Source organism: Telmatherina bonti (assembly GCF_933228915.1).
Source record: "Telmatherina bonti genome assembly, chromosome: 4".
In the NCBI taxonomy this organism is placed as follows: Eukaryota; Metazoa; Chordata; class Actinopteri; order Atheriniformes; family Telmatherinidae; genus Telmatherina; species Telmatherina bonti.
Window position 1 is genome coordinate 23,031,844 of NC_136622.1, and position 22,551 is coordinate 23,054,394.

At 38.6% G+C, this 22,551-nt stretch overlaps 2 protein-coding genes across 4 annotated transcripts in view; one reads left to right on the forward strand and one right to left on the reverse strand.

The window, feature by feature from the left end:
• Nucleotides 1-4,517, forward strand: part of rarga (retinoic acid receptor gamma a) — a gene marked incomplete at its 5' end in the record, with an annotated part of 30,198 nt that extends 25,681 nt beyond the window's left edge. For both annotated transcript variants that reach the window (XM_079239489.1, XM_079239490.1), the window contains 4 exons: nucleotides 82-258; nucleotides 554-758; nucleotides 955-1,113; nucleotides 1,976-4,517. In XM_079239489.1, coding sequence (XP_079095615.1) covers nucleotides 82-258; nucleotides 554-758; nucleotides 955-1,113; nucleotides 1,976-2,340 — 906 coding nt within the window. In that variant the 3' untranslated portion in view covers nucleotides 2,341-4,517. The remainder of the gene's footprint in view (nucleotides 1-81; nucleotides 259-553; nucleotides 759-954; nucleotides 1,114-1,975) is intronic.
• A 2,623-nt stretch (nucleotides 4,518-7,140) lies between these two features.
• On the reverse strand, nucleotides 7,141-21,952 carry calcoco1a (calcium binding and coiled-coil domain 1a). 2 transcript variants are annotated; one of them, XM_079239412.1, is made up of 15 exons: nucleotides 21,812-21,952; nucleotides 20,692-20,856; nucleotides 20,498-20,600; nucleotides 14,563-14,765; nucleotides 13,816-14,028; nucleotides 13,453-13,601; nucleotides 13,293-13,362; nucleotides 13,015-13,170; nucleotides 12,567-12,821; nucleotides 12,275-12,400; nucleotides 11,967-12,062; nucleotides 11,147-11,234; nucleotides 10,714-10,961; nucleotides 10,375-10,466; nucleotides 7,141-9,050 (listed from the first exon to the last, which is right to left on the reverse strand). In XM_079239412.1, the coding sequence occupies exons 2-15, from the start codon at nucleotides 20,821-20,823 to the stop codon at nucleotides 9,023-9,025; spliced, it is 1,959 nt and encodes a 652-aa protein (XP_079095538.1). In that variant the 5' UTR covers nucleotides 20,824-20,856; nucleotides 21,812-21,952; the 3' UTR covers nucleotides 7,141-9,022. The 2 variants fall into 2 exon arrangements, 1 of the variants encoding a protein (XP_079095538.1); XR_013771286.1 differs by lacking the exon at nucleotides 7,141-9,050 and adding an exon at nucleotides 10,560-10,631 and having other exon boundaries at nucleotides 10,411-10,466.
• Nucleotides 21,953-22,551: the final 599 nt, after the last annotated feature.

Here is a 22,551-nt window from a genome sequence, read left to right on the forward strand (position 1 = left end):
ATCTGATTGCCAAAAACTGTAAATGTGTTGTGAAGGTCACTGTTGATGCATACAGGGTGTAAGGATTTGCTGTGTTTTCAGAACTCTAGCTCAGACCATCGCGTTCAGTTGGATCTGGGACTGTGGGACAAGTTCAGTGAGCTCTCCACCAAATGCATCATCAAGATTGTGGAATTTGCAAAGCGGTTGCCAGGTTTCACCACCCTCACCATAGCTGACCAAATCACTCTACTTAAGTCAGCCTGCCTGGACATACTGGTGAGGAGCAATTTTTGATTGCTTTGTCTATTTCTTCACTTAATTATGAAGATGTGGGCAAAGAATTCATGTTGAGATGAGAGTGTGCTGGCATCTGCTGGACAACAATGGTAGTGTAGCAAAGTATACAAGGCAATGCAATGTTTAATGTAGGGTGAACACAAATGTCTTAAGCTCATGTCAAACTATGTACCTTTTTCAGATTTATTTATTTATTTTATTTTGTGTTTGAAGCCCTTTTCATACCACCTTTATATAATATTTAACTTGGTTTCATTTTGTTCCATGTTTATAGATGTTGAGAATCTGCACACGTTACACCCCAGAACAGGACACTATGACCTTCTCAGATGGCTTGACTCTGAACAGAACTCAAATGCACAATGCTGGCTTTGGACCACTCACAGACCTGGTGTTTGCCTTTGCTGGCCAGCTTCTGCCGCTGGAGATGGATGACACAGAAACTGGTCTTCTCAGTGCCATCTGCCTCATCTGTGGAGGTAGTGCAGCATACAGATGGAAAAATATTTAATTAGTCTAAATAAAAAGGAAGTTATTGCTAATCTGTAAATTAAAAAAGTGTTAATATTTTGCCCAGAAAATTTGTCTTCATATGCAAAACTAATTTAAACAATGCAGAAAATGTATTTTAAGTCATTAAAGAGAACTTTATGTGTTGTCTATGTCATCCATCAGACCGCATGGATCTAGAGGAACCCCAGAAAGTGGATAAGCTGCAAGAGCCCCTACTTGAGGCTCTTAAGATCTATGCCCGCCGCCGTCGTCCCAACAAACCCCACATGTTCCCCCGTATGCTGATGAAAATCACCGACCTCAGAGGCATCAGTACAAAGGGTCAGTATTTAAATTTCTTATATTTCAAATTTGTTATTACTTTTCAGACCATTTTTTTATTATGATTCAATGAAAAGGTGAAAGATCTCCCTCTAGATTTCCAGAATACATTTTTACCTGTTTTCTAGGGAAAGTCCACCAACTTTTCATCCTCCTTTCACCTCAAATTTGATTATAATATCAGCATATCACAAAAATAAAATTGGAAAATAGTTTGATAATTTTATCAGGTCTAGACTGAAAGAGTGCATTAGCACAAGGCTGATTATTTGCGCTTAAGTTCAAACATGTAATTTTTAGAATTTATTTCAATGTTCACATCTGTGTATAATAAGCATATTATTATTGAATGAAAGAAACAATTACTGTTTATCCACTAACTTATAAAAAACAGGTATGATAAGATATTGTAGGTCAAAATCTGCATCTTGTTACCGAATGTCACCACATCCATCACACTTCGTTAACAATTGGACTTGCAATTACTGTTGTAATCTGCTTCTGTTCATACATTTGATTTACTTGGACAAATCCAAAAGCAAAGTGTTTGCTCTATCTTATTTTGTTTTTTAAATATCTTTAATATATTGCTACTTTGGTTTTCTATATAGATCTTAAGTTTGAGCCCATTCTTTAATTTCTTTAAGACAAAGTGACCCGAATGTAGTTGAGGTTCATAAAATGGGCCACTCCTTGGTTTATTTTTCTTCTCATGTCTTTCTTTGGTAAAAACTGTAATTTGTTTGAAAGAATCAAAACCAGATATCAGATTTTCCAACATCAGTCTTTGTGCATCTTCATTTGTGTAAGAGTAGTGTTGTTGACTTACCAATTATTTGTTAACTCATACTCTTGTTTTCAGGAGCAGAAAGAGCTATTACTCTGAAAATGGAAATCCCAGGGCCAATGCCTCCTTTGATCAGGGAGATGCTTGAGAACCCAGAGGCCTTTGATGACCAAACCGAGTTCAATGAGAGCTTGCCGCCCCCGCTGCCACCCCCACCGCCACCACCAGCACTGGTCCTGAAGCAAGAGGCAGAGGAAGAGGATGACAGCTGGGCAACAGAGAATGGCAGCGAGCCTTCACCAGAGGAGGAAGATGAAGACGATGATGATGATGTAGGAGATGAGGAGCGAGATCGGGGCTCAGACAGTGATGGGGAGCCTTGGGGAGTTTTGGATAACTTGGATGGGTCAAGGAAAGGCCTTGTTGGGAGAGCACAGTGAAGAGAGCATTTTATGCACAGACATACTCACACACACAAAGGTTCTGCAAACATACACAAGTACATCCACATATAGACACACAAACATACAGCACAACCTCACTCTCCCACCTTAAAAATGCTGGCCTTCTCTTGCCCCCCTCCGCTCTCTTTACTGCACATCACTGTGTTTTCCTCAGTGAAGCACAGCAGAGCCTTAAGTGCACAGACACTTCTAACTCAGGCCACATGGTCCATGACTAGTGAACTCCAGAAAGTCGATGGGAGATGGCAGCGAACCATATGAACTCTTGGCATAGCCACGAGGGAAGTTAACGTGACAAAAAGAACATAACCTCTTTGAGAAAGCTAAATATTTCTCCCCCCTCCCCCCCAACTTTTGTTGTTGTTTGTATCTAAGTAGGGAAATAGCCTAACCAGATACCAGAACTGAGCAAGTGATTTTTGGAATGATTACAACAAGCACATCACAAAAAAAAGTACAGGACAAAACCAAAATTGAGTATGCTAACCTTTTTTTGTGCTTATTGCTTTTAAATATTGTTTTCTTTGTTTTTTTTGAGTTTCTGAAGTCCATGCATATCTATATACCATTATATTTTGTCCTGTATGTGTTAATCTGGCTTCATATATGAATCCTTTAGACATATTTTTCTTTGAAGAGCTTTCCTGAGAAGATATTCAGAGGGAAAGAAGGGTAATTAGAACTGACTGGGTCTTCCTTATCAGCTACATATGCTTAGCTCGGGCTTCTTTGAGCACTATGACTCACTGTGGATGTCAATGATAATCAATCCAGAGGACTATTATTATGTTGCAATGATTTAATCCGTTTCTGTTATCAGGGAATTGGCATTATTCTATTTTTGTTGTAGTTGCAGCTGACTTATGCTGTCAATGCAGGAAGTATCTTTGTGCCAAAGTTAGAAAAAGTTATCTATGAAGCTTGAGTTTGACCACTGGCAGGGACTCCAGCTATAGTCATGCAATCCTCACAGCAATGTGCTCCCTTTCATATGCACTAAAAATACACCCTCAAGCCTACAGGCAGTGTAAGCTTACAGCAAACACACACACATACACTTCTTCCATTTTATTCTTAGTGGTAGCAGATATGCTGACCTGGCCCAGAGTACTGGGATGGAGATTTAGACTTGACTGTATATGTAGCACTTTTGTGTCAGAACTGATGGTAACATCAACATAATAAATACAACCTTAGAGCACTCCCCAGTGACATCAGTGGATAAATTCATGCAGTCAGCACCAACACAAACTTCCACACATAGCAGCATAGCTGCTTCAAACTTTTTAAAGGCATATGCAAACCTAAAACAGGAATTCTTATGGAAGACATTATCAAATCAGACTCAGGGCTTTTCAGTGAGGACCAAACCCTAGCTGCTTTTTAGGCATGCTAGAAACGGGCAATATTTATGTGTGTATTCTTGACTATGTATGGATTCTCAAACCCCTTTGTATGTACATAGAAGGCAACCAGTTTGAAAAACAGCATGGATGCCAGCCCAACTCTTTAGAAGGGGGAGGCGGATGCTCATCGTCTTTTATCATTACTGCCCCACCGGCGCTCACGCTGGCATCCATGCAGCAGCCTGCCTTCTCATCCCTAAAGCCATAATCTCATTTTGTATTCTTGTTTATATTCTCCCTTCAATTTGTAAAAGAGCAGAAGATTGTTTGTTCTCATTAATCACTTTTTTTTTTTTTGCCAAATTGTCACAGTGGGAAAGTATGGATGATATATAATACATACTTTTTTTTCCTGCCTCTCTTTTGAAGCAATATGAACATTTCTTTGTAGCAGTGACACTTGTCTTCTGAGCATGGGCAGGTCTCCTCATTTTTGTTGTTTGTGTGTGAGCATGTGTAAGTGTGTGAATGCTTCAACATGTTTTCAGTCATTGGGGTGGATGTCCTTGGCATGGTGCTGTCACACAAACATTTATGTGTGATGAACTCATCTCTCCTCCCTTGCTGGGCTGTTATAATGCTGGTGATGGTCATGCTGGCAGAATATTGAGATTATTTTGTCTTATGTTTTTGTTTTGTTCAACATGGCCAACATGTTGTCAACCCTCTGTTTATGTCAACTCTTGTCATACAAAGAAAAGCCATATAAACAGTAAAAAGGCACAATAAACTACTTTTGTGAACATATTGGATGCTTTGTTACCTTTTCTCCCTTTCACAGGACAAGCGATTATACTCGCATGCAAAGCAAGTATATCTTACCCAAGTACAACAGTAGAGGGAGCTCTTGCACTTTAACTTCAGGGTGTGCTTCACACAGCGTTGTTCAAAAGAGAAGAGCTGGGTCCTTTGGGTCATGGAGAGCCATGCCTAATAAATTACAGTCTCCTACTGAACAAGGACATCAGATAAAGGTCCGCTCTTAAGATTTGTTCACCTTGCCGTAAGAAGAGGAGAGCAGGTGGTATAATGAACAGCCTCAAAATTGTTCTGTCCTGTAATTCAGCTCAATAGTTAAGAAGTGGAAAAGCACATCCATTTATTGGGAGATCTTTAGAGCAGCTACAACATGAAATAGAAAGAAAATGAGAAGAATTCAACTACAAAATCCAAAAGGGATTGAATCCAAAAATACCCCTCTCCCCCCAAAATAAAAGTCATGCATTAATGATAACATCAGAGATCCACTGAAATGATAGTAAAAACAAGATATTAAGACCTGATATTTAGTTGTCATGTTTTGATGAGTGTTTTCCTCAACTTACTATGATTCATAGATCATGGGATTAATTGGATAATTAGGGTAACTTACTCAATGGTAGATCATTCGTAAGAGCTCTGCCAGAGGAACCCCCCCCCCCTTAAAAGAAAAACACTTCTACAAGAGCAATAAAATGAAATAATTTGTAAGGTTTTCCTGTTGACTCAGCATCATCACATTTAATGCCAAAAACCTGTGCAATAAATGAAAAAAAGAACCCAAGATGTCTTTTAACATTTTTCAAGTTGGTGTTGTAAACATCATCAAAACGATACTGATCTTAACTATATCACAGTCACTGCCATTACTATCTTATCTTATTCATGCAGGAATCCTGAAGGGCTGCCGATAGTAAACATCTCTTTTTTTTTCAGGGAGCTTGAATGGGATACTCATTCCTGACCCTGATTTTATTAATAGAGAACCAAAGAGAATCAGAAGAGGGTGATAAACAGAGATGAGATTCTATCAATTATACAGTTGCTTTAATTAACCATCATTAAAGACAGATCAATAATACCAGACTAGAATTAAAATAAGGCCCATACATTATACACTATTTTACAAGGAACAATCAAATTGCCTCATATACTGTGAACCATTCAAAGTGTTGCCATGGCAACCTATGGGAAGACTTGGTGCATGCTTGGAGGGATTTCTAGGTTTCGGTTTAATTTATGTACACTCATCTTTACATATTACAGATTCTTAATAAAGTAATTAATTTGAAACACAAATTGGAAAATGGTGGAAACATAACAACTAAATTACATTTCTATTACCACTAAATACAAATTCATAACAAATTATTAAAGTGTGGAAAGGCCAATGCATTTTCCTTACAGTTCCAGGTCATCAATTATTTATAAAACGGTAAAGGTTCCATAAAAGTAGGCCACAAGAGCAGCACACCAAGGAAATTCATTTGAATATTTAAAAGCAAGGCAAGACCCTGCTCTGAACATAGGCAAACTACAGTAGTGCCTGAGTCAACACAAGAGAGATAATGGACCACCAGAGGCTCTAGCTCCTCAGTGATCAGGAGGATAAAGCTCAGGGACCTTTTGTGCTCACGGCAGTAGTTAGGGAGGAAGGGTCTGGGTGTGATAAAGCCTGAGAAAAGAGGTTTTTCTCCTTGTACCACAAGTTATACACAGAGACAGAGTTGTATGTCATTTGCTGGTTACGTGAAGTTGGACACGGTGTCATCATCATGAGAAACAGTGCATCATGTACAGTGTTCCTCTGCTTGGGTCAGAACAGACAAAAGGACATGTTTGTCATTGGTTACAAATGGGTATATCCATAGGGAGTTTGGAATCAGTCAAGGGAAGACAGGAGAGGTGAAAGGAGGGTGAGAAGTACTTTTAAGTAGATAAGAGCATAAATTTAGCATCTGCCTGTACATGCCAAAGAGGAACAATAACTAACATAGAGAAGGTAAAGGGGAAAGTGAAGAAACAGGTAAAGATCTGCAGCTGAAAGTGGAGTATGTGGCTGCAGGGGGAGAAATAGGAAATAAACAAGGCCAAGTAGAGGGGGGTGATTTGGGGAACGGGTGCTCGTGCTGGGCAGGAAGGCGTTGAGGTCATAAAAACTAGGAGATGTGTTCTGGCCTCTGGCTCTTCATATCTTTTACATTTCTAATTAAAAGAGATAAAGAGAGAGGGAGTCATCAATCCCACAGTGATTTCCCAGTTAAGGTTTTAGAGGGGGCTATAAACTAGGCAGCCCAGCATCATTGATTTTATAATTAGCTATCGTCACCCCAGACTTAAGATGGAAGGAGTGTGGTAGGGGAACAGCAGAAGAGTTTAAATGAGAGAGCAGAAGACTGCCACAGGAGTGGGAAGGCACAAGGATGAAGACGACAAGGAGGCCAGCCCTGAGGGGAGCCAAAGGTGAGAAATATATACAAAACAGGCAATGAGCCAAAGGGGAGTATAGCTTATATGGCTGCGCAAAAAGAAATGGGATAGTTCATTACCACTAAAATGACACGAGGATCAAAATGTTGCAATAAACTTAGACCAGAATAAGACAAATATGCCCCTGTGATGAATATGTTTTATTGAGCTGAACCCCACCCAAACTTGTTACATGACTGAAAGAAAATACAAAGAGGTGTACACGTGGGATGACCTTTACACACAAAACGTCCAAACAAACCATAACCCACTGGCGCTCCACTGCAGTGTGCAACAGGGAGCACTCCGAGTGGACAACAAAAAATCCTTAAGACATAAAGTCAAAGCACAACAACAAACAAAGACTACAAAGGGTACATTTTGTGTGCCATCTTCTAGGAAAAACAGAAAACAGCTTAAAAACCTTCAAACTTTTAAATAGACTATTAAACATGTAGTGTAACCATGGCAACACAAGATCAATACAAAGATGGAAAGACATGTAATTCTTTGAGTAATATTAATTTTCTGTTTTTAAAAAAAAATCTTTTGCACATCTGTCCATATCACTTAAACATTCCCTTTCATTAGCAGTAATATGCAACCTATTCATATATTACATTTTATAGAGCTTATATGAGTATTTGAAAACAGAAAGTGAAACATCAAATGTAGATAAAATGTTAACAAAACACAGAATTTGAGAACTGTGATAATGGTGAAAAGCACACAACTGACACACTGAGTATCCATGTATCAAAGTTTCATCTAAAAACTCTTTCATATATATGAAAAAAGAGGTGCAAATACAGCATATAACATCAAGCATCAAGGTATCTAAAGCAAATGTAAGCCAAGCCTGGAAAATTTTGTTTCCAACATTAACAAACTAAACTCCTATTTCAAACTAAACCAGGATATTGTTTAACTGTAGCATAACTCAAGTTAATTGTAAAAAGAAAATCATGAAAAATGCATAAAGTATTGATTAAAAGGCAGGCAGCAAATTTTTATTAGGCAGTATACTTGCTTTAGGGGGAGAGGAAAATATCAACACCTAAATGCTGATGTCAGAATATAAACAGACAATTAAGTCTGGCTCCTACTTCATATTAGGCACAAATTTAGAACTGCATGATGATGAATTCAGCTTTTGTATAAGATATTGCAGTTAAGGTTAATACTAAAGTATTTAACTAAACAGCAAATGAAGTTCAATTATTATAGAAAGCTAAATCCTGCTTCATTAACACAGAGACAAGCTGAAAGCTAGCAAGCCAGTTTGGTAATGATGATATGTAGTTTCTGATGTACAAAGTTGCAAAGGGCAACTATCTGAACAGACATTAATCAGCTCAATATGGTTTATTACACACTAAATCAACTAACTGCATCTGCATGGCAATCAATCGCTAATGTGTACAAGAAAGTGCATATCAAGTCTTAGTTCTGTTTAAATGGAAGAGAAATATGCCACAGAACTACATTATTGCAATATATTTTAGCATGACGCTGTATCATTGCTTTATGCTGCCATGAAAAGTGCCTAAAGCAGCCGTTGAGAATTTAATGCTAGAACAGAGTTTTGCTGTGATTTCAAGTGGAACCAGGCCTGAACAAAACATCATAATTACAGTGCCTGTCATGACTCTTAATCACAATTGCCATAAAAACGACATAACATCCATCGTAAAGCTCTTGACATTGTAATGATTCAACAGAAATCATTGTGCTACAGACTGCAAATTCTCCAATGCCAGCACCCATGCCTTAAAGCCTCCTTCTTCAAATCGTGCACCAGTAGTAAACATGGTGTTTACCTGCCACCACTGGCAAAACAGTTATGGCTATAACACACGTGTCTGGAGAGTAAAAAACAAGGTATACTTCAGGTTTGGTGAAATTGCATATTAACATTTTGACTGTTTTACATGAGCTGTTTATGTGCTTGTGAGAGGAAAACTCCAAGACTTCCTCGTACTGTCTTTGATCCCTTGCCATAGCCACAGCTGGATGTGCACTAGTTACCATAGTGAAGTGTCGGCCAGATCACTGGAAGGAAGACACAAAGCAGAGTGTGTGTGGTAAAAACTGAAAGAAATACACATTCTGGTTAAAAGAGGAGGCTAGGCTGAAGGAGTGGGTGAGTGGGAGAGCGTGAGCCTTAATGATGCTGAAAATTGGCCCGTGACTGCAGTACTGCCTTCAGGTAAATCATTACTACAGCTTGCTGTCAACTTGTCTGTCCCCTTATCCTCCCCATCACCCTCCCCCACACCCCAACTGTGTCTCAGTCTCCCTCACTTCACCCTGACTCAACTTCTTTTACAACCTCATATTCAAAACTTCCATCTTCGAGCCATAGTCACCCTGTCGCCATAAATAACGGCCTCCATATCCCTACGTGTGTTTGCAAGCTTAGAATTCATTGCGAAACTTGTCTGTGAAGCCAGAGACTGAAAGTATTCTGACTCAGGAGCTGTGCTCTGCTTGGGATTTCAAGTATTAGTATGTTAATGCATTTTCCATTTGCATACACTTGATGCTTTTACTTGTCTACATCTCAGGAAAAAAATCTGAAAAAGCAAACTCCCTTGTATTTATGTAGTGGCTTTGTTCTGTGATTACTCTGCATATGAGGACTGTACATACAAATGAATGCCATGAAATGATAAAAATGTGAACTTGAAAGCAGTTCTGGATCTTAAAACCAACCCGTATAATAAAAAAGTAATCTGGTGTTAAGTCAAATCTCACTTTTCAAACACAATCAAAAGTGAGATTTGACTTTGCACCAGATTTCTTCTCTATTATACTGGTTGGTTTTAAGCTCCAGAACGGCTTTCATGTTCATGTTGCAATCAATTCATCATCACTTGTTTAGCAATCTTACACCTTTTATTATTAAGGAAATACCCTGAAAATATTTTCAGTGCTGGTAAGCTTCTATTTTTGCATTTCAGAGACTATAATACTTGCAGTTTTTGTACTATTATGTCATTTGCAACATTAAATACTTTGCAGTGTTTATGCAATGAATGTTAAAAGTAAGTGTGAAAGGCTAGAGCTAGAAAACAGCTCTCCTGAACAAAAGTAAAAGTACTTGCTAAACAAATCTTACTTTATATTACTGCATGTAATGTAAACATAGCACTCTTAAAGTATCACCATTTCAAGTACTTGTGCTGTAGAGAAAGGGAACATTACTATATTCAGTACGCATACAGTACATACTGAAATGTTGACAAAGTTTAATGTTTCAATCTAGGATCTTTCAAAGGATATACGTAAACGCAAGGCAATCAGTTTTCCTTCTCCTGTGAGTATTTATATAAATACATTTACAGAATCTTTAATGGATGGCTATGTGTTTTACCTTTGGACAGTGTCTATGCGCTCAGGCAACAAAAGTGTTGTTTCCTCTCCTGAGCTGCTCCTCTCACACTGAAGTGGATCAGCTTCCTCCTCCTAAATACCAGAGGAACATACACACATAAATACACACACATGGACACTTAACTCCAGCAGCTATTACAGTTTAATAACTTGCAGACTAGCTACCTAATTGCTTCCACGAGATAATGTCTATATCAAACGACCCACTGCTCATGTTTAACTGGAATGCATTCTTATCTGCATGAGGACACAACTCATTTTCAGTATCATATATAATTAAGCTGTGGTGATAATAATTGCCTCAGATAGCGTGTCTTACCGAATCAGAGCTGTGAGCCAGAGTGTCAGCATTGGCCTGGTGTGGCAAGGAGAGAGGGGTAGGCTGGCTGATGACCACTGTACTCCTGTCTACCTCCCTCGGGGAGAGAGGGGGAGTTGAGAGAAGCAAAGAGTCCAGCTGGCCCTGCTCACACAGGCTGTAGTGTCCCAGAGGTCTTGCTGGATTGAGGATCTGCAAAGCCTCAGGGCTTTCATCTTCAGAGTCATTTAATGCGCTGTCAGGACACTCTGGAAAGAGGACACATGGAAAGACAGAAGAAAAAGAGGTCACTTTTCTTTAGAGCTCTTGCCACATGTAACATAGGCCATACTGAACAACATTAAAAGCTGAGCTCTTGAGTGATAGCTGACATCAATTTTGTTGTTTACATCTGCAGAGCATATAGTACATATGTATATGCAGCTTGGTTTACCTGTAGAGGCATTGTGAGCAGCATACCACCTGGCACTGGCCACTCTTCCCATGTTCTGCTCCAGCTGACAGATGTACTCCATCAATTCCTACAGTGGATAGAAAAGGAATAATATCAAAACCATGGTGTCACTTCAGCAGTCATCACCCTTATACCCTTATAAGGTCTGGCTTCTTCAAGCCAAAGCCACATAAAAATGTTGAAATGATAAACACAAAAATACAACATTTATTATTATAAAAACAATACAATCACTGGACAATAAACATTTTAATCTTTTATTTATATCATGTGCCACAGACTGCTTGCAACATTCCCATCTGGCCAATATTAAAATGAAGCTAGACACTGATTTTAAAAACACTATTTACTTTGCCTGTAGATGGCAAATGTGATACTGGTTAGCCAACAAAAACTATGCAGGCACATTAACAGGCAGAGCGCTGACTGCCCTGAAATCCGCCATTTTATATTGCACTATAAACAATTTATATTGCACTATAACATGAGAGCAACAACAGAGAGACAATTCCCAACACCTGGGGCATTCACAATACTAGTATACCTGTTGTTATATGAGTATGCTTCGGGATACAAATTTGTTATTGTACCCAAGATACTTAGAAAAGAAAAATAACTAGCCTGTATTTAAAAAGATACCTACATTTGTTCTATATTAAAACCTAAATCCCAATGGCATCAATTCCTGACAGTATAAAATCACACTGTTTAATGCAAAGATTAATTGACCAAACAGCCATGTTTTCTAGATTTGGAAATATTTCTGTTCTCATGCAGCACATCATACACGGTTTTTGACCTGTTTCTCTGCTAGTAGCTGCTCCTTCTCTTTTTGGGCGACCCTCAGACTAGCTTTCAGCTCCTGGAGCTCTCTGCGGGTTTCACTCAGCTGAACCTGCGGGCCAGATATCATAAAACAGAAGGATGAAATATATCATCACCATTTTATAGATAATGTGACAAATGAGGTGTGAACAGGTTAACTATCACACAATTCTCACTGCAATTTCTGACATCTGCCTCATATTTGTATCAAGTTTGAGTGCCCTTTCTACCATTTAGGACTGAGCATCTGCCACATTGACATGAAATAATGTAGTCTCTCACCCGATTGCAATCTTTTTCTCTTCCGAGCTCAACTTCCAATTTCACTCTGTCCATCCTTTCCTCCCGCAACTTCTCCTCCATCGTCTGCATCTCTGCGTTGAGTTTTTCCAAATGCTCCTGGTCCATCTGTTCATGTGACATGCACCTAATTAATTGCTATTTCTGGTTATAACACACTTCACCCCCCTTCTTTCCCACTTCAATGCAATAATATCTCTGGATTATGTGTAAAACTTATCACATCTTCCATCTATTAATTCTCAAGATACTAAGCTCTGTAACAATGCATTACCTCAACAGTGTTCTGAAGATTCTGCCTCTCCTGAGCCCACTGGGCTCTTCCCTCTCTCAGGGACAAACTTGAATCTGCAAGCTGAAGGGTGAGTTGGGCAGCTTGCAGACGAGCCTGATGTAGTTCAGCCTGCCCATGATCCCTCTGGGCTATCATGGAACTTAGATCACTTTTTAACCGTTCTGATGCACTTTCACTCATGTGCAGACGCTCACGCAGACTCCGCATTTCCTTCAGTGATGTCTCACTCTCCGTCTGTTGACAAAGCAATGAGACGGTTCAAATCTCTACCATGACGACAAAAAAACTAATGTAAAGTACCAAAATTATTTTAAAGTTCATTCTAGTGAAGTTTTAAGATGTACTGAAATAATAAACCAGAGATAGTCACTGCACTTAACATGTTCACCTGACACCCAAAATGTACAAAATCCCAAAAGTGCCTGACCTCTTTCCTGTGGGCAGTTGTAAGTTTTTGGGTGAGGGTGGTGATGGTGTTTTGGAGCTGGAGGACACTGGTGTCTCTCTGTGCAAGGGAGTTCCTCAGACCCTGAAACTCTTTTGACAGACTTCTGAGCTCTGCCTCTGTCTGTTCCAGCTTCATCTAAAGGAAAAACGTGCATGATCCAGATGGGAAAAATTAAAGTAGGATACAGAAGAAAAGATCAATAGAGACATATTTTATGTTTTTTTTAAGTTACACGGTATGTGCTGTAATATAACTACCTGTAAGCTCTTTCTTTCATTCTCCTCTTCTTTTCTCAGAGTGCCCGCCCTCTTGGCTCTTTCTTTCATCCTGCACACACACATTTGGTTATGGGCAATCAAAACTATTCACAAGACCCACATAAAACTAAGGGAAGAAAAAGAAGAAAAAGTGTCAAACCTCTCCAACTCTGTATCTCTTTCCACAGCTCTCCGAGTCAGGTTTTTGATGTCATCCTCTAACTCTCTGATTCGCACTTCACTCGCCTTCCTAGCATCCATTAAAGCAGTTTTCTCCTTGGCTAGTGATTCTCCTAAAGCCTGCTTCTCCTTAGTGACCAGAGACATTTTTTTTTCACTTTTACAAATCTCTTCAAGCAGTAATTTTAATATAATAATGAAAATAATTTTCTGCATTTCTGTTGAGGGAAATTGTTAAAGTAGAAATTTTAGGAGAATAAGAGCAGGAAAAAGTATGGATATAGAAAACTGGCAAAAAAAACTCTTAAATGTGGGGCATTATTTGTTTCTGTCAGTACATCACCTGCTGTTGCTTCTCTATCTCCATAATCTTCTCTAGACTCTGCTTCAGCTCTTCCTGAAGTCTGGCAATCTCATATTCCAACCCTCTACGTTGTCTGTCCCAGGCCTCCTTTGCCTTCTTGTACTCCTCCTTCTCTTTATCCCTTTGCTTTTTTGATGCCTCCTGTATCTGCAACAGCTCAGCACGCTCTTGAAGACATTCCTGCAGCCGGCTCTGACAACAAGAAAAAAACACGTTTGTGTTCTTGTCTATGTGTGACTGCAGTAAATAAGGGGTGTAAAGAAATATCGATATATCAGAATATTTTGTGTTATTATATATCATTATGCAAACACATTGCATAAACATTTTTTATAAACAGATCTTTATTGATGAGGCTCATTTAAATTTTTTGTTTTTCATCTTGTAAATTATTTTTATTTATTCTGTAGTGAAATGTAGAGCCCTCTGTTCATACTCAGAAGTTGCTTTTTAAGTTGATTTTAAGCATGTAGCAGCTTTGAACGCTTACTATCCTGTGACAGTTTTCTTACGATTAAATTGTAATATAGAAAAATCACAATATGTTGTCTTGCATAGTATCACTATGTATCATATTGTTGCCCCTGGATTGAGACACTTATTGTATTGCCAGATTCTTGCCTATGCACACCACTAATAAATAACAGAGCTACTTCCTCAGACTTTGTGTTTTACCAACAGTCATTTATAATGCCACCTGAAAACTATTTCAATGCTTATACTCACCTGCAGCAGCTCGGCCCTGGGCACAACCAGCAGCATATCTGTGCCTTCCTCTTCTCCATGAGACTCCTCTTCAAGGGTTACAAGATCCTCAAGTGGCTTTGGTGCACAAAAAGTGAATTTGGAGCTGTAGGAGCACACTTCTCCATTTGCGTTGATATAGACAAACACATACTCTTGGGAGCTGGGCTTTGGCAAGTAGGAGGCTAAAAAGGTGATAGAAAAGTTCAAGTTATTGGAAAATCAAGTAAAACAATAAGATAATTGCATTTTAAAATAGTCCTGTTTGTTTTAGATTTTACTTCACACCATACTTATTTGCACATTAGTTGTATCTTAAGTCAGATCTATCAGTCAAAAAGGTATCAAGAAAAAAAATTACAGTGGCTTATAGATTATTTATCAGATTCTTTTGTTTCATGATACACCCAGTGTTTTCAGTGAGTAGCTGATCTAAACTACAGACTGGTCACTTAAGCACCCATACTCATTTATCACAGAGCCATGCTGTTGTAATATATTCAGACAATGGTATTTTCTGTAGGATCACATCCGTTTTGTTTTTCTCTGCCCACACTAAAATTTTATATTGCATTTCTGCGTAAAACTACAAACTGTTTTCCCTGCAATTATTTTCAGAAGGATTGGTTCATGCAGTAATATTTTGTTGGGGCAAACTGACAACTTATCTGAGGGCCGCTGTGGGCCAAACTCACGGTTATTTGCCAGATATGGATTTCACCAAAAACTCAAAAGCCCTTCTGTGTCAACAGCGACATGTTGATTCCTTTTATCTATCCACAGTTCCAAAATCAAATGCAATTAATGAACACAATGGTCCTATAATTTAGACTAATTACCAGAAAATGTGACCACCAAGCTCACCCCACTTCTTGATCCATTCATTTTAAACACCAGTGAGTTTGGACCTTTCGTGACACACACGCCCACAGTAACACACCCACTAGCCAGATGTTGATACTCCACATCACCTGTACCACCTTATGAATATTCCAAACATACTAGTATGGCTCATACATATTATTAAGAAATTATATTTGAAATTAATGCTGCACTCTGTGAGGATCACAAAGAGAAATCATTTATATATTCTTAAACAATTTGTTCACAAAGTCTTTAAGAAAAATCTGTGTGACCTGTTGTAAAAAACATTTCTGATCTAAGTGTGGGACAATGCAAGATTTCAATGTATTGAGATAAATTCTAAAATAAATTGTAAAAAAAAATCTACTTTTTTACTCTAACGTTACTATTGAAATATAGAAAAATGTATTACATACTCTGTTATATTCTATAATTAGATGTTAATCAGACTGCTGTGAGTCCAGTTGGACACAGGTGCTGCAGTATAGAGCAAGAGGTAGGGCAATTTTGTTGTATACTAAAAACATGATTGTTTTCTATATAGTTTACACTACTATTATAAGCAACATATGCAGACATCATGTCCAGTTGCAGGCCATTTCCCTCTAACCTACTTATAATCTGTTGGTGCATGGTAACAGCTGACTCATTGCTGTCAAGGGTCTTGCTTTTCAAACCCAGCTCTGGTGTCCAATATCTCAGAGACAGTGGGAACAGTTTAGTTGTGCATTTTAGATGCATCTGATCTGATATTTACATAATGAAGGCCAATTCATAACAGCCTATATAAGGAAACCAACAGATTGAGTTGAGTCCAACTCAATCTCCCATCCTGAGCAAGCACACTGGCAACAGTGGGAAGGAAAAAACTCCCTTTTAACAGGAAGGAAACCTCCGGCAGAACCCGGCTCAGGACAGGCAGCCATCTGCCTCTGCTGTGTGGGGGGAAGAGGACAGAAAGACAACAGACAACAGGAACTGCTACTCCCGGCCAGGGAGACCTGCTGAGACAGGAGACATACATGTTAATGATGCAACACTGTTATGGGGGGGGGGGGGGGTAAAAGAAAGAGATAAAGAGAAAAAGAAAGAAGCTCAGTGTATCAGGAAATGTCCCTCAGCAGTCTAAACCTATAGCAGCATAACTAAGGGATGCTAACCATCCCTAGCTATAGGACTTATCAAAAAGATAAGTCTTCAGCCTAGTCTTAAAGGTGGGGAGGGTGTCTGCTTCCCTAACACTAACTGGGAGCTTATTCCATAAGAGAGGGGCCTGATAACCAAAGGCTCTGCCTCCTGCTCGGCTCTTTGAGACTCTAGGAACCACAAGTAAGCCTGCAGTCTGCGAACGAAGTACTCTACTTGGTGTATAAGGAACAATGAGGTCTTTGATATATAGTGGTGCCTGGTTGTGGAGGGCTTTATATGTAAGGAGAAGGATTTTAAATTCTATTCTAGATTCAACAGGCAGCCAATGAAGAGAGGCTAAAATGCTGGTTCTGGTCAGGACTCTGGCTGCAGAATTCTGGATCAGCTGAAGGCTTTTCAGGGCATATTTAGGACAGCCCAGTAATAGAGAGTTACAGTAATCTAGTCTCGAAGTAACAAAAGCGTGAACCAGTTTTTCTGCATCACTCTGAGACAGAATGTCCCTAATTTTGGCTATATTACGTAAATGAAAGAAGGCTGTTTTAGTAACCTGCTTAATATGTGGGCCAAAGGACAGGTCAGGGTCAAATATTACTCCAAGGTTTCTCACTGTAGCACTGGAAGCTAAAGTAATGCCATCCAGGTTCATTACAAAACCGGAAAATTTAGCTCTGAGTTTTTCAGATCCAACGAGAATTACTTCAGTCTTATCTGAGTTTAAGAGGAGAAAATTTCTAGACATCCAAGTCTTTATGTCTATGAGACAATTTTGTAGCCTATTGGGCTGATTTGTTTCATCTGGTTTAAAGGATAAGTATAGTTGAGTATCATCTGCATAACAATGAAAGTTTATTCCATGCTGTCTAATAATTTTGCCTAAAGGGAGCATATATAGCGTGAAGAGTATTGGTCCAAGTACAGAACCTTGAGGAACTCCATGACTTACTGTAGTTTGGGAGGAGGACTTGTCATTTACATGAACAAACTGAAGTCTATCAGATAAATATGATTTAAACCAGCTTAACGCTGTACCTGTAATTCCAATCACCTGTTCTAGTCTTTGTAACAGAATGTTATGATCGACTGTATCAAATGCAGCACTAAGATCAAGCAGGATAAGCTATTATTTTAGTTAATTCAGAGGGTTGGACAGGACAGAAACTATTTAGACACAAGTCAGATCCTGGTTCTAAGGATGCTTCGGAGACCACAACAGGCTCAACATTATAGGTAGAAGGAAGAGTATTGTGAATTTGATCTCTAATAGTGTCAATTTTATTCCTGAAAAAATACATGAAATCATCACAGCTAAGTGAGAAAGGAATACATGGCTCCACAGCGCTCCGGCTCCTAGTAAGCCTAGCTACCGTGCTGAAAAGAAACCGAGGGTTGTTTTTGTTTTCCTCTATCAATGATGAATAATAAGCTGTTCTTGCCGTACGTAAAGCTTTTTTGTATACGATTAAACTTTCTTTCCAGGTTAAGTGAGACTCCTCTAGTCCTGATGAACGCCATCTGTTTTCCAAACGCCTTGATGCCTGTTTTAGAGCTCGAAGCTGGGAATTAAACCAGGGAGCCTTCATAATCTTACCTAATTTCTTCTTCTTTAGGGGAGCAACATTATCCAAGGTTGTACGCATTGAAGCTGTTATAGTATCAGCATGTTGATCAATCTGAGCAGGAGTAAGGCTTAAAGGGGGACTCTCAGTCATGCTAACACATGGTAGATGTGAAAAAATTGATTCAATTGATTGTTTAAATTTTGTAATATTATTTTCTGATAAACATCTACTATAGTAGAATTTATTTTTGGTCAGTGAGTAATCAAATAAAGTGAATTCAAAGGTTAATAAGAAGTGATCGGACAAGACAGGGTTTTGAGGAAATACTTTGAGCTTATCAGTCTCAATACCATATGTTAGAACAAGATCAAGAGTGTGACCATGAGAGTGAGTGGCTCCATTGACATTTTGTGAAAACCCAATTGAGTTTAGAATAGAGCTAAAGGAAATGTTTAAACTATCATTTTCAACGTCAACATGAATATTAAAATCACCTAGTACAATGACCTTATCAGTAGTCAGCACTAATTCAGACAAGAGATCAGAGAATTCGGTCATAAACTCGGAGTAAGGTCCAGGTGGGCGATACACTAATGCTAAAAGGAGCGGTTTCTCTGAATTCCATTTTGGATGAGATAAATTTAATGTCAGGAATTCAAAGGATTTATAGTTAGTTTTGTGCTTAGGATTAATTAAAAATTCTGACTTAAAAATAGCTGCAACACCTCCTCCTCTGCCTGTAGTTCTAGGAATGTGAAAGTTTAAATAGTTAGCTGGCGTAGCTTCATTAATACTAACATAATCCTCTTGCTGTAACCAGGTTTCCGTAAAACAGAATAAATCAATGTGGTGATCACCTATCAAGTCATTGACTAATAAAGACTTATTTGGGAGGGATCTAATATTCAGTAGGCCACACTTTATTGTCTTATTTTCAGATTTTATTAGATCCATTGTTTTTATTTTTATGAGGTTTTCACGATTAACCCCAGAAGTGTTTTTGTGTTGTTTAATTCTTACTGCTGGGGAGTTGTGTAAGGTCGGAATGGGGTTTTGGGTGGGAAGCTGCAGAAAAGTGTGTAGGACTACAATTCTGCCTCCTGGTCCCAACCCTGAGTTGTCAATTTAGCTGACTAATAAAAGAGTCCATATTGCTAGATAAGAGAGCGGCTCCATCCAACGTGGGATGGATGCCATCTCTCCTAATAAGACCAGGCTTTCCCCAAAAAGCGCTCCAATTATCTATAAAACCCACGTTGTTATCGGGACACCACCTAGACAACCAGCGGTTGAAGGATGACATGCGGCTAAACATGTCATCGCTGATTAAATTTGGCAAGGGACCAGAGAAAACTACGGAGTCCGACATGCTCTTGGCAAAGTTACACACCGAAGCAACATTAATTTTAGTGACCTCCGATTGGCGTAACCGGGTGTCGTTACCGCCGACGTGAATTACAATCTTACGGTATTTACGTTTAGCCTTAGCCAGCAGTTTCAAATACGATTCGACGTCGCCCGCTCTGGCCCCAGGAATGCATTTGACTATGGTATATATATATATATATATATATATATATATATATATATATATATATATATATATATATATATATATATATATACACACATGGGGCTGTTTGGAAATAAACCAAAAAGTACTAAACAGGAGACCAGAACTAAAGAAGACAAAAACTACAAACCCCACAACCATAGCAATCCATCCTCTGAAATAAGGTAATTGAGGATAATATTTTCCCAGAACAGGTGATAGCTTTTTGCTTTGTCCTTTGAATGTCAAAGGGAAACTAAATTTGAAGGGGAAAGAAATTGGACTAGAAAAATTAGATGTAACATTTTATGAGCTGCATGCAATTTTCTTCTTCTTCACACATTGCAGGTTATGTAAAGCACTTAGCAGTTTTTTTAGACTTTTTTTTTAAATTTGCAATTCTCCCTAGGAATTGCACTGACAGTCAGGTTGGTAATAAATCATTGCCATAGGTCAGTGCTGCACCTGTTGCACATATGTTCCTCACAGAGAATTTTCTCTTGTTGGCTGGGCCTGACACAGAGGACAAAGTAAACAATGTATTTTCTAGTGAAAATATAGAGACAGTGTGTGTTAAGAGACAAAGGTAAGGAGGATATTTGTCTACTGTCTAGAATTTTTTTTAAATATATTGTATGTCAAACATTAATTAAGTCAGAACAACAAACATACTATTCCAGCTCATCTTTTTTTTGGCTTTTTGTTTATCCTACTATAAACATTCAATATAAAAATCATTGTGCCAAACAATGGAAAATTTATATAGTTTTAAAATAGAGGCAATGGGTACCCTGGAAATGCACACAGCAGTTGACATCTGTGCCCTCCTGATAGTCAGCTGGGGCCTGGGCCCAAACAAAGGTTTCATAGTCCTTTACTGATGACCATCCCACCTAAGGAGGAAAACGTGTATACAGACTGTTATTTTTTCAGGTAAATATACATACTCTGTATTTTCTTGGTTTTTGTGACAGATTACAATACCTTGAAGAGCCCGATCCAATCATTGCTACCCCATTTATGCTGTGAGCTTAGGGTGTAGTGACAATCGACTCTGCTCTGTGGGAAATAACTGCAGCCTATGTTTCTAAACTCCACCCGCCGAGCCTTGTCCATAGCAACACAAAACAAACGCACGCAATTTTGCACCTAAAAAAAAAAGAACAAATTGATAGTGGTTTCAGATAATTTACTACAAGTATAAAGTAGAAACTGACACGTTTGGTTAGATGAGCTGATGGTGAAATAGGTGAGAGGTGACAGCTGGTGAGCAAACACGAGCAAGCCAGGAGTCTGAATATTTATCCAGTGTAAAAAGATAGCCTGACTAACTGCACACCTGAATAAAGAACAACAAAGCTGAACCCCAATGACAGGATGAGCTTTGAACAGCAGGACATATCACAGCTTTGTCACTATTTTGGTCATGTGAAAATCATTTGCTATTGTACTTAATCACGTGCAAACACGTGGGAGGAGGTGTTAGGGGTTCAGATTGCAGACATACATATACCATAATTTTGGCATCCTTTGTGTCAGCAGAAGGCATTAATAATTTAGCACTATAACATGACCTCCAGTACAGATCATATGTGCCCAAGTATATGCTGTAATAATAGATGAAGTGTGACTTTCACATAACTGTATTTATCTTGATGGAGAAGTTACTGTATTATCAATCTGAATTACAGAAGTTTATTGTTTTCTTTTTAAGTAAAGCCCCCCAAAACCTACTCTTCGAAGGGGAAAAAATGTGACTCATGTATTTACTCCAACTCAACAGTGGAAAATCACATGTGATGGACGGAATTTTACACCAACTTTATGAAGGTTCGTGTTTCATAGCGCAAGGTTTGAGGCCCAAACTGCAGCACATGTTGTGCATGTCGACTCAACTTCAAGAACAAATGTGTAATAACATCTATTGCAGGCATAGTTGAGATACGTGGTCTAATCATATATTTCCTGTTAATTGTATTGTACGGTTCTATTTAGCAAGGGTATAAAAAAAAAGAAAGAAAGAAAGTGAGAAAGCAAAAAAACTAAGAAAGAAAAAAAGACATCTGCGCACATGAAGTGAAATCGTTTTATAAGTCTATCTTACCTGAACAGGTCACTCTTTACAAACGGTGTCGCTAACCCTTATGATTGAAAACAGAATACAGTCTGAAAGGAAACGACAAAAAAGGGGGGGAGGGAGAAAACCCGCCCCAGACAGCTGTGCCTTTCTTCGCAAGCTTTGCCTCTCCAGTAACCCGAAACAACAAAAAAAGGAAAAAAAGAAAAAGGCAACCGCTTTTCCTCCAGAGTGGAATTATGGGAGCTGGCGTTTACAGTGTAGCCAGAGTTATGCTACCGTCCCTTCCCTAAAACTACATTCCCCAAGATAAAGGTGTTTCAGCACAAGCCCACTGAACGTAACGTCACGCCGTTGTTTTTTGCATAAAAGTCTCCTGGAGAAGCGCTTGTCCAACAGATCCACCAATGTCTGCGCGTAAGACCGACAACCAGAAGCCTTACATGGAAATGACGCGCACCCCCCCCCCTCTTTTTTTCCCCTACACAAAGTTTTTAATTTAATTTAATTTAATTTAATTTAATTTAATTTAATTTAATCTTTCTTTATTATCGTGAATATTTGTTTTTTTAAAAACACGTTTTATCAGTTTTTTTGTTCACACAAACATCTATCTATCTATCTATCTATCTATCTATCTATCTATCTATCTATCTATCTATCTATCTATCTATCTATCTATCTATCTATCTATCTATCTATCTATCTGTTTGTCTATATTCGTACATGTTTTAGATTTAAACACTCAAACCTTCAAGTAAACTGAT

What these genes read in the sequence shown, in the direction of transcription:
- calcoco1a (XM_079239412.1), bottom strand. Translation starts at nt 20,823, where the DNA reads ATGGACAAGGCTCGGCGGGTGGAGTTTAGAAACATAGGCTGCAGTTAT. An exon ending in ATGAAAGAAAGAGCTTACAG is followed by an intron (nt 13,171 to 13,292) that starts GTAGTTATATTA and finishes TTTTTCCTTTAG; the next exon opens with ATGAAGCTGGAACAGACAGA. An exon ending in CAACTGCCCACAGGAAAGAG is followed by an intron (nt 12,822 to 13,014) that starts GTCAGGCACTTT and finishes CTTTGTCAACAG; the next exon opens with ACGGAGAGTGAGACATCACT.